This window comes from Euprymna scolopes, chromosome 24, assembly GCF_053919585.1.
Source record: "Euprymna scolopes isolate OS-2025 chromosome 24, ASM5391958v1, whole genome shotgun sequence".
Classification (NCBI taxonomy): domain Eukaryota; kingdom Metazoa; phylum Mollusca; class Cephalopoda; order Sepiida; family Sepiolidae; genus Euprymna; species Euprymna scolopes.
In genome coordinates this window covers 14,135,680-14,152,277 of record NC_136505.1, presented here as the reverse complement: position 1 = coordinate 14,152,277, position 16,598 = coordinate 14,135,680, and the positions used below count along the sequence as shown (strand labels likewise).

Here is a 16,598-nt window from a genome sequence, read left to right as displayed (position 1 = left end):
ACAACCTTCCTAGAGCTGGTGACTAAAACAAATTACCGGTTTGCAAACCTAAATTGCTTAAGGAGTAGATAGGTCCTGCCTATCGCCCGGCTTCTATACTCTTTCTTTGCCTATTAGTCAGGCGCAGAGATACTATCGCAGTGATTTTACAGAAACACGGATTGGTAGATCTTGTTTCTTGTCTAGGGCAATGAACGCCGTTTCCCATTCCCGACACACCCCACCCCTAAAGCTGGGCACTTGAGAATTCTTGAGTACCATATATGCCTGAGCAATTAGATTGGGTTGACCTTCCTCTGATGGGTTGAGGGTACCGGATTGACAGTTACTGGCTGCTGTTTCCGACTGGTAGTACAGGAGCTCTAACTCTTTGGTAGCGCTTAGAGCGGCTGCTCTATCAACAGTTGTATAATATCGGGATGTTTGCAGTGCCATGGCGCGCATGGAAAGGGACCCTGCACTCATCCCCGGTGGGCTTTCCTGAGGCCACAGTCCTAGTTGATGGAGGGTCAGCTGATGGTCTACTTGTGATGCATGTGTGATATTCTGCATAAACTCTTGTTCGGCTTCCCCTAACCTAACTGAAACTCGTTAAAAAACGTGATGACAGTACACTCTAAAAATAAGCTTAAACCAGGCTTAGGGTCAAACAAATCCAACTTGCCTCCTCCCTTGAGGCTTGCATTCACAAATATCCGTGGGCTTAGAACTAATTTAGCTGATGTTGAAGCATTTCTCCTAACAAATTAACAAATACCCCGGATATCTTAGCACTAAGTGAGACTAACCTACACTCCCCCATCCCCTCTAACTACTTTAACATGCATGGATATCTCCCACTCTACCGTAAGGACTCTGACAGACATATGCACGGACTTGGAGTTTACATTCGTAATACCCTTCCCTTGACTAGAGAAACAAACCTAGAAACGGATGATCAAGCCTTTATGTGCTTTAGACTAATCATGCAACACAACATTAGCTACTTTTACTTTCTCTACCGCTCTCCATCGACCCAAGACTGCACCATAATAAACAAAGTATCTGACAGCATAGACACATCACTCTCCTTCGACACTAGCGCCCAAGTACATGTATTTGGCGACTTTAATGTCCATCACAAAAACTGGCTTATTTATTTATATATATATTTATATATATGTATAGTTATTTATATATTTTTTTATTTATATATTCATATATATATATATATATATATATATATATATATATATATATATATATATATATATATATATATAACACCAAAAGATGGAGGAAGTTAGGAAGCATGGCTGTTGAAATCTTTTTACCCGAATACGATGTCCAGCATGTTAAAAATATACCTTTTGTTGTAAAAATCTAATGGATAAACATCTGAAGATCTTGGTGGGGAGAGAATATTTTTACGGAAATATAAATCGTAAAATTGCCACTCATTAATGAAACAGCTGTAATGGAAAAATCCAGGAAATAAACGAAGGTTACAAAAAGAAAACGTGAGGTTTTGAATTTTCGACAAAACTTTGCACTACTTATATATTTATATATATTTATATATATATTTATTTATTTATATATCTAGATTTACATATATATATTAATATATATATATATATATTTATATATATATTTATAAATATATTTATTTATGAAAATTCTGATCAATAGTCGTTGAGATTAAAAACTTATAAAATTTCCTAATATATACTGGTAGCTAAATTGAATATTGAAATGCTCATATGTTTGGTTTTATGGGACGAAACTGCCTGAAAGTTTGCAGGCTTTTTGAAGATTATAATAATTTTCTATGGTTAATATTTTCTGCGAATTGTAAAAAAAAACATATTTTCATGCCAATAAAATATGCTAAAATTTGACCCCATTTATATATATATATATATATATATATATATATATATATATATATATATATATATATATATAGTTGCCTTGCAAGCCAACTTCAGTTTTTGCGCCACGGTTGTGTCCCTGTTGCATTTCCAAACCTCTAATACACACACACACATACACACACAAATATGTATATGTCTATAGGAAAATATATTTATTCAATTGTACTTTACCTTTTATTTTAAAAATCAAAAATAACCTAATTAAAAGACAATCCACTTGCAACTTTGTTTTCGATTTTAAGATTTTGTAATTATGCCCATATTCCTTTATTTTCTTTTAAAGTTGAAGAGTTCCTATTTTGCTGATAATTAAGGTCGGAATAAATTAAAAAATTTACATAAATACATTAATGATTTTGCTCTACGAAACAGGCGCTGTCAAGAATTCGACATGCTGAGAGAAATAAACGGTGAGACGACAGCATCTTAATAGTTGGAATATATATATATATAATTATACATATATATATATATATATATATATATATATATATATATATATATATATATATATCCTAGTAGTGGACCTGACGTTGACCGGGATTGAAGTATCACCGAATGTTTCACACTTCCGTCTTACGCTTAATGGAAACAAACAATTACAAACGGTATCTATAAACACATACTGTTTTGTTTAAAACCAACTTAAATTTAATATGTAAATAATGAGATATGCCAGACTTATTTAACTGGATATTTATATTGAAATTTAATTCATAAAAATCTATACAAATTGCCCGAAAAATGCATTTTAAAAGTTATTGAAAAAATTGGTTACATTACAGGATGAATGGAAAAGTAAGAAAAACCCAAAAGAAAATCGATACAGATGCAAGTAAAATACATTATAAAATTTTAATAATATTTACTTGATGCATTATATCTAAACTGTGAAAAAAGTAAATGAATGAATAAATTACATGTTAATATGAAAGACCTTTTCGAAGAAAAATCTAAAAATTAATTTGATTAATAGCGGTGATGAGATTGCCCAGCTGTGCCAAGGTATAATTAATAAGCTGTTATATATCGGCATGCCAACATGGGGCCAAAACCATTTCAAGCAAGTAATTACGAAAAAAAGAATATTTAAAAAATGAATATTAAGAGGAACTGTCCCTTATGAAATGTCTTACATTTAAGAATTATTTATCGCTCTAGTACTGCACTATTGTTGAAACATTGTGTTATTTACTTATATGCAATTATTCTCATAATTAGTAAAATTGCATATAGAAAAATTATATATATTTCCTATATAATGAAATAACTGCAGAAATTGCCCTCTTGACAAAATTATCGTAGGTTTTCAATAAATTCAATACATATAGCCTTATAGCTACTATCTTATGTAGCTTTCGAACACCATTAAGACACATTCAGCCGTGATAATAAAATGCTATATTGTATCCTACGAGCAACACCATCATAATCGCAACATCTTTAAAGGAAGACGTTCTTATTTTTCTCTCTAAATATTTAGTCCTACCACTGCTACCAGTTGTCACCGTGACTTATTCTATATTATCCATAGTTAGTGTGATTACACCGATCGTGACTGGCCCATGTATACACATAGCATAATTTTTCCGATAGTCAATTCATGAATAATAACGGCTCCATCGTCAAATTCTGTCCATTCTGATTGACCGAGGTCTGAAACTTCTCATGTTCCGGAATTCTTTTCTTCCCTTTAAAAACGAACGATTAATAAAATAAAAATAAAGGGCCACTAAGAGACATATTATTCAGCCCAGCGATGCCGCTGATACAAAAAAAAAAAACACGACTTCTGTTGTTATAAACAATTGCAAAAATTATAAAATAAATGTAAAAAAACAATAAAAAATGCAACAAAAAAATAAATATATATAGATAATCAGTAAACTTACACGTGCATGCGTGTGTTTGTGTGCATGTTTTCGGTTTTGCGTGCGTTTGAAAACAAAAACACACACACACATATATATATTCAGTAAATTTTCAGTATATTTACATATTTTTTATTGTATTTCTTTTTTTCCCCAGTTAGTTTGTTTGCATATTCGTCGTTGTCGAAATCATGTATGCGTGTGTTTGTGTGTGTGGGTTCGGTTCAGCGTGCGTTTTAAAACACAAACACAACTATTGTTGTTAAATACTTTGCATAAAATATAATAAATGTAAATAAACAATACAATTTTCAACTTTTCGTGAGAAAATAGAAAATATATATCTAATAAGTAAATTTATAGTATTTTTTTCATTTATTGTTTTCCTATTTTTTCCCCCTTAAATTTTCTGGTCAAATTATGCGGGGTGTTCATTGTACAGGTCGACCGATAAAAACAATAAAAATATCTTCGATATTATAACTACTTACATTTTTTGCCAATTTAAACAATAACCAATGTTATCTACCTAATTGTCAGTTCACAATTAGTTAAGTTTTCCATGAATAAACAAAACAAATGATTTCGACCATTTTTCTTGTGTCACATAACATTTACAGTAAAGGCATAGGAAATAGCTTTAATTTCTAATTTTTTCGAAAACTAATTTATACCTTATCGTCTTGCGTGCATTTGGGATATTTTCATTACTGCGACATGACAATTTATTAAATACTACTGGTTCCGTATGAACATCAATATTTCTATTAGTACAGTACCGAACAAACAACAGAATTGAAAACAATAGATATTGAGAACATAAGCATAAGAAACATCATTTTTCTTTGTTTTCTGCCACAGGAACGCGTGGCCGATTAAGCTAGTGTTCTAATAAAACTGCATTCCTGTTTGTTTGCTTCCTCACACACGTCATATATGACGTTATAGCAAATGAGAGATATATGTGCAGCATACTTCATACATGACGTCATTATGATGATATCATTTATGGCGGCATTTATTGTGACGTTCTACATAACGTCATATATAATGACGTCATAGCAAAATTACAGTTTTAAAAAAGGAGCACAGAGGGGAGAACAGATTCTCGGGCAACACCGTGTAGATCACACACACACACACACACACACACACACACACACACACACACACACACATATATATATATATATATATAGCTTAGTGCGTTAGAAGACAAGAGTGAGCTCAATTCTATAAGAGGAGACTTATCGGGACAATATAAAGCTCAACAAGTATCATTGGAGCTTATATAGGAGAATAATAGGAATGAGAAATGAATTCACAAAAACTATAATATAAAATAATGTAAATATAGGTTGGTTCAAGGGAATACAATCGATTAGTTGGGGGATAGAAGGGACTCTTTATGTCAAAGCATTTCGAAGCCTAATGGTTCTCATCAGAAGAGTAGAGAAGGTTCTAGGTAACATAGTAGGGATGCGGCGTCTAGCGTTGGATTCATAAGAAACGAAATAAATATATAAAATAAGATAAAAGAACAAAAAAATAAAAATAAAAAATAAAAATTCTTGGTTTCGTTAAAAGGGGACAGAGTTGGATACCTAAATGAGGTATAAGAGATTAGAGTAGTGCATATGCACACATTCATATACATTAAAATTATAGATTATGTTGGGGAGTTTTATCGAATTCTAAATTAAGGAGGAGCGTATTATATAAAGTGCAATGTAGAAAGGTGTATAGGGTCTTTATCATAATCTTAAATGTATGTAGTATAAGTTTTAAGGCTTAATGGCAGGTATAGTGTGGATGGGTGGTAATTCTATTTTATCGGTGTGTAAGATGTCTATTATCTATACAGGGGCATTTAATTGGCAGATGCAACGGAGACGACAACAGCACTATGAAGTGGTGTATAATTTTGGGAGGGGTATTATGGTGATGATTTAAGGCGAAAGGGCGAATGGGTGTATTCTAAGCAGGGTTGAACAAAAGGGATTACATGGGACGTCCTGTACTATGGGTTTAATTTAGTAAGGCGAGGGAGGGTTCGGAAGTAAGTTAAAGGAGCAAGTTATGGGTTGGGTCTGGATGGGTAGTTGTGAGGCTATAATAACAAATTTCAGAATACAAATATATATTAGATAATATGTAGCAAATTCTTAGGTTTCTTTGTTATTAGATATACAGGGAGTATTAGGGTATAAGGCAGAGGTATAAGGATAGGGGAGCAAAGTTTATGGAGGTGGATAAAAGGACAAAGGAAAATTTAGGATGTGAATGATTGGCGTGGTGGGATAATAGGGGAAATGTACTAATAATAATAATAATAATAATAATAATAATAATAATAATAATAATAATAATAATAATAGCGAAAAGGTAAATAAATATAAGATAAAAAATTAAGGGATAAAGGATTAAGAGTAAAGTAAAAAGAGAAAGAAAAGGAAAAAATAAAAAAATAAAATAAAAAATAAATAAATAAATTACTTAATTGAAAATTTAGTTAAATGGGCGCATGCATACAAGAATGAGGCACAAAGGAATAATGTATATATATATATATATATATATATATATATATATATATATATATATATATATATATATATATATATATAAACGGGATTAGCCAGCAAAGCAGAGAGTTCAGTTGACAATACCCCGGAGAATACAAATCTCCATGACGGGAAAATGTCTGCAAAAGTTAACAATATAGTCCTGAATTTCCAGTGATCTATGTTATTTATGAACAAGCAAGATATAAACAACATAATACATATATGCTCCTTTATAAGTGAGAAAAGTGTTCTTCCTGTGTGGTATTTCGGTGAATTGTGTTATTGCTCATAGAGAGATGCGGAGAAAGGAGACATTACCCTTGTCATGTAAAAGATGATGAGGAGATTGGGTTTAGTTAGCTTCAAGGTTGGTATTGGCGTTTCCGTGTTTGTCTTGCATATTCTTTGTTAAATGATTCCGTGTGTATTCCTTAGTTAGTGTTCATAAAATGTAATCCTTATTCGTCTTTTGCGTATGGGGTAGCAGAATCGGGCCGGGGTCAATAACTGTGTCGAAGTAGCCAGTTGTGAATGCGTACAGTTGCTTACAATTCGAATGAAGGTCAGAGTAAATTAGTAGTCGTGACAAAATAGCTGGGTGGTAGGAGGGAGAAAGAATAAGCTAAGCAAGCGGATAGGAGTGGTTAGATCGACCTTAACTGACAGTCAGGAGATGTAGATGGGAGGTAGGAGTATGTGACGGGGGGGGGGGAGATTTTGAGGAAATAAAGGTCGATGGCCATTTTCGTAAAGTATTTTTAGTAAATTTAAATATGAATATTTCTTGATTGGATGGGTTAGTATTATTTTAATTGCATAAGTATCTATGTGTTGATTTTATATTATGGGGAGTTTAAATTTTAGATTTGTAGGGGGGGGGCTCAAGTGGAGGGGACGGGTGGATATTTTAGGGTTCTTATCTTTTGTTTGAAGTTTGAGACCCGGGGAAGGGGGGGGGGCTCTAAGTTACTTTTCATTAAGCTTTGGCTTTAAATTGATCAGGACATATTCTTGGTATAACTAGTGCTAATTGCTAAATAAGGTGCAGTTTAATAGGCGGTGTTAAGTATTAGATTTGCGGGATAAGATTTGATTAGAGATAATTGTCTGAGAAACTATGAGTAAAATAGTTTCAGCGTTAGTTTGATCTTGCTAGGTGGAAAGTAATACAAGGTGGGTTTGCTGTATTAATGTTATATAAGCGTTATATATTCAGAGAGTGTGCTAATAGAATAGAATAACGTCTTTGTGGCGATTGGAGCGAGAGTAAAAACGACTAAAATACGAATAAAATAACAAGAGAGGAAAAAGAAAAAAATACGAACAAACGGGAAAAATATATAATATAAATATATAATTGAATAAAATAAAAAAGTCGATTAAAAAAGAATCACGAAATATAATAAAACCCGAAGCACTTTTCGTCAGATCACTTTTTCATATATGTATCTATGTATATGTTTATACATACATACATATATGCATACATATATATGTATATATATACATGTATACACATACATATATATCTTTATATATATCAATATATACACACACATATATATCTTTATATATATTAATATATATATATATATATATATATATATATTAATTTCTGTGCATATGGATGTGTTTCAGCGTGTGTCTATTGGAAGTTACAAAACAGTCAAACAAATGTGAATTGATAACAAGCAATCCATTCTAATACAGCGTAGTCTCTTCGCCGTCTGTCCGATAACTTTTAGGTCACCAAAGATTACCTGGAAACCATCTTTCTCCGGTCCTGTGGATTTTCCTTATTCAGCGTTAGTTTTCTATTTCTTTACTTCATATTGATATAAAAACAATGAATAAAGTTATTTTGTATATCATTATCGTCTTTGACTCCAGATCAACTAAAAAGGACGATGAAGGAATAACCTCAGATATTTCTATATGATTATTTATGAACCATACTGAAGTCGTAAGCACAAATCTATGTTCCGAGATTTTTAAGGGAAATCTCTTCGGACCAAACATATAGCCACCTGATGTAAGGAGCTGACAAAAGCAAAAGATAATTATCACAAACATAGGAGATGCTAGTTGATTTTAGTCTGGAGATAGGAGCAAAACAGTCAGCAGGTAAAAAGTTACAGAAGCAGTTTTTGAAAAGAAGGAACAAAAAGCGGTATAACAATAATATACCCAAACAGCAAGTTTGATGAAAACCACTAGACCAACTAGTCAAACAAGCTGGAACAAATGAAGCAGGTAACAGATAAGGCAATTCAGAAGAATACGTTTCATAGTATATTTATTTATTGATTTTCGGACTGTTATTCTCATCTTCATAGTTGTTGTTTCACGACGTTTCGGCCAACTATTCTTCTGGCCTCCATCAGGTGGCTACACGCGACGGAATATTAATGCCGAGTCTCCTAACTGTACTCTCAGTAATTTCTGCGTTCCACAGTTGTTGTTGTCTTACCAAGTTTCCCGTCGAAGGACAGATGATGAGTTGGCCGAAACGTCGTGAACCAACAACTATAAAGATAAGGATAACAGTTTGCAAATAAATAAATAAGTATATAAATTAATCATCTCAAGGAATTCCAATAAAATGATATACGTGTCATAGTAGTATTTATAAAAAAAAGACTGAGACTAGGAATATCACGTCCTTGAGAGAAAGGTTGTGAAGTAGAAAATGTTAGATGGGGGAGGGCAATTAAATTACAGATATGTTTCAGCAAATGGGACAGAGATTCATCAGCTTTAATAACAACATTAATCCATACATCAGTTAATACTTTCTAAGCAAATATATCGTGATGGAGGTAGGCAGAAAGGTAAGAAATCTAAATGACAAAAGGGATACTAAACAACACTTTTTAATTTCTTGATTGCCTTCTGTTTTATTTCATGAAAACAAAAAAGCATTGGCGATCTCATCAAGTGTTTCTAACCAAAATTAAACCATCGCTTCCTCGACACAAAAGTCAAAAATTTTATGTGTACATATTATAAAAGTGAGTTTGTCTTTGTGTGTGTCTTATGACTTGCGATAAAAAGAAGGTTGTTTACAACAACCGGCGACGCTTAGCTCAGTGGTCAGACGCCGACGAAGCCTTACATCATTTTCTGATACCAGAGTTGCACTAAAACAAGGCCATGTTGACTGGTGGTCTGCGATGGGTCTCATCTATTACAATTTTTTGAATGCAAGCGAAACCATTACGGTGGAGAAGCACTGTCTACAAATGGATGAAATGCATCAGAAAGTTCGACAACAACACCCAGCATCACAAATAACCCAATTCTCCTCCACGACAATGCTCAACTCAGTGGAAGTTGAACCAATTGAACTACGAAACTCTACCTCATCTGCCATACTCTCCAGACCTCTCACCCACCGACTACCACTTTTTCAAGCATCTCCACACCTTTCTGCATGAGAGATGCGTCAAAAACTTGAGCGATATTAAAACGCATTTAGCGACTTCAACGCTACCAGAACGCAAGATTTTTTTTTACGTTACTGACATAAATAAACTTGTTTTGTATTGGCAAAGGTGTGTTGATTCCGATGCTGCTTAGTTCGATCAATAAATTTTTGTTTCAGCCGCGATATGTTCATCTGAATTTAAAAGCTACAACCCGAAATAACTTTTTTGTTAACCTGGTAGCTATGTTTCTGTTTATATGTGTAAAGATTGGCGATAAAAGTGCAGCATGTTGTGTTCCAAAATACAAAATATAATGGTGTTTCTAAGTGAACAGGGACGAAAGAGAGAAAAAAAAACAGAAAGAGGAAGAAACGCAAAGAATACGCATTGAATAACGCGAAGAATACAACAATTGCTCAGTATGTTCTTTGCTCTCCGGAAAAGATTTGGAAAAAAGAAGAATCCCCATTCACATGTCATTTGTATCTCAAAGGTGAATGATTAGAGAGACGTGACGCCATAATATTTGAGTTTGTCTTTTTCTTCAATCTGCATCAATCAATCACAATTTGCATCTGGCATTATAAATCAATACCAACTTTTCTATGTTGGAAAAGATATGCGACGGCTTCCATGATTATGAACGGGAATTATCGATCTGATGCAAAAGAATAAGCACGCATTCCTTTTCTCGCACATATTATTTTTTTTGCACGTTTTATAAGTTTTCGTCCATTCATTACATTCTATTATACGAACTAATATTTTATAATGTTGTATATATAGTAATCTGCAAATGCGCATAAACGACGTCATTTATTTCTTATTTGCACATTTATTTTTTTAAAGAGTTTCTTATAAATACATATTCTGGAATAGAATGTCTAGTTTTTTATTATATTTACATATACGAGAGACATCACAGAAGCAATGCCTTCTATTTTTATTCCACCCGAATGGATCAGAGCGGATTGCACACTCCATTGTTATGATGACTGAACTAATACATCCATGACTTTAAAATTTCATCTCTCTGTTGACGGTGTGAGAAATCACTCTTAGTCAGGGACGTGAAAAATATCAGATAGTGTTGTAACACCCTCTCTTGGTGAGGTCACGCAAGGACGCCTGATTGTCTTCGGGAAACTTCGGCTCGTGATGTCTGGTTCTTCGAGAGGCCGTCACATTGATATTCCGAAAGCCTCGGTCTAGACTTCGTCTGTAAGCGAAAAACAGAAGCTGTGTTTGCAAGAAGGAAAAAAGATGACTGGATTCTATTCTACGAAAAAAAATTAATTTCACAAAAATTACAGATTTTTTACACATATGTACACTTCAAGTTCTTAAAACATTTTTTTTAAAGTCTCAAGTCTTTCTTCTTCGTAGATGGCACTCAAGCGAAATGAGAAGGGGGTGATCACGTCTTCAGGGAGCGATTAATATTATTATCTCGAGATCCTGCGCCAATCTGGAATCTGACTAATTTTCGAGCGGCATTGGCCTTATATAGTGGGGTGTATGGTCGGGGTGAAAAATACCCTAAGCCAATCAAATTACGACATCTGGGGGGCCCAAATGCGGATTGCGGGTGTGCAGCTCAGCCCTATCACCAGTTTTGTAATCTGGGCCCAAATTAATATCTATTCCCATGATCATAGAGGTCATCCCCGTCTGGAACCAGAACACTTGGCCCGATGTCCTAAGGCCAGACAATGTCAACGCTTTTATTCCAACATTTCCTGTCGTCTATTTTTCAAATAACAAATATATCTCTGATTTTCAAACAATAAAGCAAAATATATTTATATAGTTCAATTCAAGTCTTTGTGATATACGCTATTGCCCGGGATTAATTACAGCAATCTTAGCATAGTTACCCCGTCTTTTTCAGGTTTCTGGGAAGTCTGAACCCCCTGAATTGGGAGCAAAATGCTCTCCGAAGTCAATTAGGTCACAGTGTGATCCAAATTGTTAATTTTTCGTCCAGTGAGTTCTGAGTTACACTATCAATGCGTCGGTTGATGATTCGGTCATATTTGGTATCTTTAATCATGTGAGAAGTATTTCCAGTATTTCCCTGAAATCGAAGTTATCGGTAAAAGATTAAAATAAAGATCGGTATCCATTGAGTAAAACTATTACTTTTTTGCATAATTGAACACTCTTATTATTTCTTCTAAAACACTGATTTAAAATATACTCACACACACACACACACACACACACACACACACACACACACACACACACACACACACACTATTACATTGTACCTATTTACTATGCCTCCCCACGGGACAGAGTTAGACACCAGGGTCGTTTTTTAACGTGGAGAAAAGGTACAAAAAAAAAATTGTCTCAGTCGTGAAGGATTTCTCCTCCACTGAAAGAGAACAAGAAATGGAAGTGCAGCATCTGAAGAACAGATACTACACTTTGATCTTGTTTATATATTTTATTGAGAAAGAAAAGATTGAACATAAAAAACGTACAAAAAATTCAATTCAACAAAATTAGGCACAAGCCCCTACAAGAAATTGGGAGGGGGACGGTACAGGGTCTTTTTGACTATGTAACAGATGAGACTTTGAAGTCTTACTCTTGACTGGCAACATTTACCAAAATACCTCAATCACTCTGTGGATCCTAATCTAACTAATAACCCCAGCGTTCAATGTAAAATTTAACTATGTACAATTTGTATATTCATTTCTGTATGTTGTGTGTGCATTTTTTTTGTGTGTGTGTGTGTATGTGTGAGAAAATAAAGTTCGATTTCATTAGAAAGAGTTCTTGAATTAATTGGCATAAAATGTTCGTGGAGTGGGAAAAAACTAATGAAAATGTTCATTTAAAAAAAAAAAGGAAAAAACTACTAATGTGTTGTTAGTAAGACCCCCCTGTACTATTCTATGTGGCTAGATCCCCCACTGTTTTCCGGGGAACCGAAAACAAGCAGAGCATCCCTAATGGGGTTTGGGGAAGTCGCCTTAATGGAGGTGGGAGAAAATAAAGCAACGGATGGAGGGGGTAGGAAGGTGACCTCTGAGTAGGGGGATGACCGGGGGCATCAGAAAATAAAGATGAGGAGCAGGGGGGTTGGGCAGACTCAGAGGTTCTCTAATACCAAAAAATAAAATCAGGAACAGGATCTCATTTGTACCACCAGTCAAGAGTTACTTTACTGAACTTATAATGCTAACCTAGGCGGGATGGGTTCCGTAGGACCCAGCACCGCCCATGCCATGCCTAAGGAGGGAACACGTATTGAAACTTGGCTCCTCGACGGATGCACAAACTAGTGCTGTGCACCCACCTCTTGTCAAATTCCACTCTAGGCAACCTCTTCCAATCGCATCTGATCTTTACTTTAAGCAAATGTTTAAAGTAAACGATCAGATCCCGATCAGGAACAGATGTCCCTTCGTGGACCAACTTGAGGCGCGTGATCCAAATGGTCATGGGCGCTACTGCTAGGATCGCCAGAAAAACCAAACTTTCCTCCATGGGGAACGGCGGCTCCATGTTGTACACAAAAGTTTCTACGTCGAGATCGAGCAGACACTCGGCATCGATGCGAGCTGTTACCCCCTCGACGTACTTTAATAGGGGCTGTATCCGGCTGCAACTAAAAAACGCGTGCTCGATTGTTTCGGGCTCGCGTTCGTCACAGCACGGACAGAAGGGACTGGTATGTTCTTTATACCGGAAAAGTACGTCGAAGAGGGGCAGCGCATTTCGGACCAGTCGCCAAGTCAGGGAGAATTCCGAGTTATTCAGAACCTCCCGTCCCGGCGCCCAACACCATTGAGAACGGACAACCTCCATCGACCATCCCATCCGCCTACAAAGTGGATCCTTCGCGAGCCCCTCCACTAAATCCCGATACAGTTTCTTCCTTGGCTGATCGAGGACATTGGTCCCCGGCAAAGCTCTAAGAGCGGTTCGGCATTCGGAGAAGAACTTGGACTCCCCCTTCGGTCTACGACGACCTTCTACCGAAGGGTTGGGTTTGAGATTGGGAAACGAGTTCTCAACCACAGGGACCCAAGGAGCGTCTCCTTCAAGCGAACGACCCAGGAAAGCCAATCTCTCGGCGTTTCTATGACACAAGAGACTGGGCTGACCCAGGCCTCCCTCGCTCGGATTTTGAACACAGACCTCTCTGCAGACATAATGCTTACCCTCGTTCCACAAAAGTGAATCGAGGTGCCCTTGTAAGCGGGTTAGTCGTTCTGCAGGGAGAGGAAGTACAGACAAACGGTAAAGGATGAGCGGAAAGACGTATGTAGCACACGCCTCCGCCCGACCCTTCAAGGACAATTTCCTTCCAATCCAAGTCTTTACTGACGATTTGACCTTAGACTGTACTTCCGACCAATTCTTTTCCAGCTGAAGTCCCGATCCAAACCAGACACCGAGAATGCGGACCGGTCCATCGGTCCAGCTGAAAATACCTGGAAGCGAGTTTACCCCGGTCCAGGCCCCCAACCGCAGGCCAACAGACTTGCTACGGTTGAAGATGGCCCCTGTTACTTCTTCGTATCGAGCGAGCGCCTCGACCACCGCTTGAACGTCCGTGAGGCAAGACACGAACACGGTGACGTCATCGGCGAACGCGGAAACCCTGGCTCGTGTGCCTCCAGGGAGAGCTATTCCGCGCAGGACTGGTGTAGCCGCCTCGTCCCTTAACTTGCGAAGGAGGGGTTCCAACGCCAGGACATACAACAGAGGCGACAGCGGACAACCCTGTCGCACCGACCGAGAGACAGCGAATGACTCCGACAGCTTACCGTTGATCTGCGCCGCCACCGTCGGCCTGTCATACAGAACAAAGATCCACTTGCGGAAGTCCGGATTAAATCCGGCGGCCTCTAGCACAGATCCTAGGAACCGATGGTCAACCCTATCGAATGCCTTGGACTGATCCAAACTGATCAGCGCGGCTTCGGCGTCGTCTTCTGTCCCCTCTATGATCGAGCGTATCAAGTGCAAATTGTCTTGAATCGATCTCCCCTTCACAGCATAAGTCTGGTCCGGTTCGATCAAGTCAGTGATGACAACCTGCAAGCGATTCGCAAGAATCTTTGCCAAAATCTTTAACTCTGTGTTTAGCAGAGTCAAGGGCCTAAAATCATCAAAGTTTTCCCTCCCACCATGCCGTTGACCTTTCCTCAGCAATGTGATCACACCCTTGGTCACCTGTCCAGGGATGGAACCCTGGGCAAACCAATGGTTGAACATATCCTTCAGAATAGGGACCAACATGGGCGACAGCCTCAAGTAAAACTCGTAGGGTAAACCATCAAGCCCCGGGGATTTGTTATAGCCGACCTGCTTCAACGCAGTAATGACCTCATGTTCAGTAATAAGACCATCACAGCTAGCCGCTCGAGCCGCCGTGAGGCGGGGCGAGTCAGCCAAATAGCTGCCAAACTCATCAACCCTGAGTCCGGGTAGTTGGGTGAAGCGCACCGATAGATGCTCCCGAAACCCCTCGCAGATCTCCCGAGTCGATACTAAGGGGTATCCTTCCAGGTTATGTACTTTACGAATGTACCCATCCGAACCGCGCCTTAAAGCAGCCTTACGCTCAACAGCGTCAACATTCACAGCCTCGTTAGAAACTTTCTTTAACCTAGCCCTAACTACTTGACCTTCATACCGCTCGCTAGCCAAGCGGTTGAGATCTTGTTTAGCTAGTGCTAACTCTAGGGGGTCCCCCCTCCACCGCCCGGGTCAGCTTATCCTCTAAACGCTTCTTTGCCTTAGCCTTATCTATCGCGAGGCGTTGGCTATACTGGACAGAGAAGCGCCTAATTTTGGCCTTGAGACTAACCCACCACTTACTCCCTGTAACCGCCCCCACTAAAGCCCGCTGAATTAGCTCAGTGACCTTCAACCGGTAGTCCTCCAGCTCCAACAAGGTGCTGTTGAACTTCCAGTATCCGGCCAGTTTAGGCCTAGCACTTAAGTTCAAACGGGCCATAACAAGTTTATGGTCCGAGTGTCCTAGCAAGTGGAACGTCGGGCAAGATAGGAAGTCTACATCGCCTCTTCTAACTAACATCCGATCCAAGTAAGTGCTTGGATGGGAAGGCACTACAGGATGCCACGTCCACATCTCCCGCCCTGGATGATCCAGACGAAATCTGTCGACGAGATCGCACGAGGCCATCAGGTCAGACAGACTGCTGTCACACCACGCCGACCCGCTAGTCACCCCGACCTTATCTATTTTGGGATCAAGGATTGCGTTCCAATCCCCCATTAAAGCTAACCGTTCCGGATCCACTAAGAAGCCCTCCAATCGTCGAAAAAAGGTTGCCCTCTCTACAGCAGCATTGGGAGCATAAACAGCAACAATCCGAAAAACACTACAATTAACAGCAACATCAACAACAAGCGCCCGCCCGTCCTCGCCTGCGTGAACAACATTCACCGACGCTGACAGGGTGCGACTCACTAGCAAGGAGATTCCACGACTATAGGTATTGCCATATGCTGAGTAGACATCGTAATCGTTTACCAGCACATGACAATCCCCGTCACAAACAAAGTGGGTCTCCTGGATAGCGGCAATATCTACCTTGAGGGACACCAAGTCTCTCACAACGCGCGAGGCCTTGCTTCGACACCTGATGCCCCTCACATTCAATGTAGCCAAGTTGAAAGACATGATCACTCACCTCAAGCACTGTCACAGACGGGTCTGAAATCCTGGGCAGTGAGGACATGGCATGCCTGGCCAAGGCTGTCGGTAAGTAAATCCGATGAAGGTGATCCATCCTTGGCCACGCCCCCCACGTCCAGGGG

The 16,598-nt window shown here is 38.1% G+C and overlaps 1 protein-coding gene across 1 annotated transcript in view; it reads right to left on the bottom strand.

Moving 5' to 3' along the window:
* Window positions 1-6,858, bottom strand: part of LOC145246596 (uncharacterized) — a 177,575-nt gene extending 170,717 nt beyond the window's left edge. Inside the window, exon 1 of the mRNA XM_080108256.1 lies at window positions 6,673-6,858. Within this exon, the coding sequence (XP_079964382.1) occupies window positions 6,673-6,681 (9 nt within the window). The 5' untranslated portion in view covers window positions 6,682-6,858. The remainder of the gene's footprint in view (window positions 1-6,672) is intronic.
* Window positions 6,859-16,598: the final 9,740 nt, after the last annotated feature.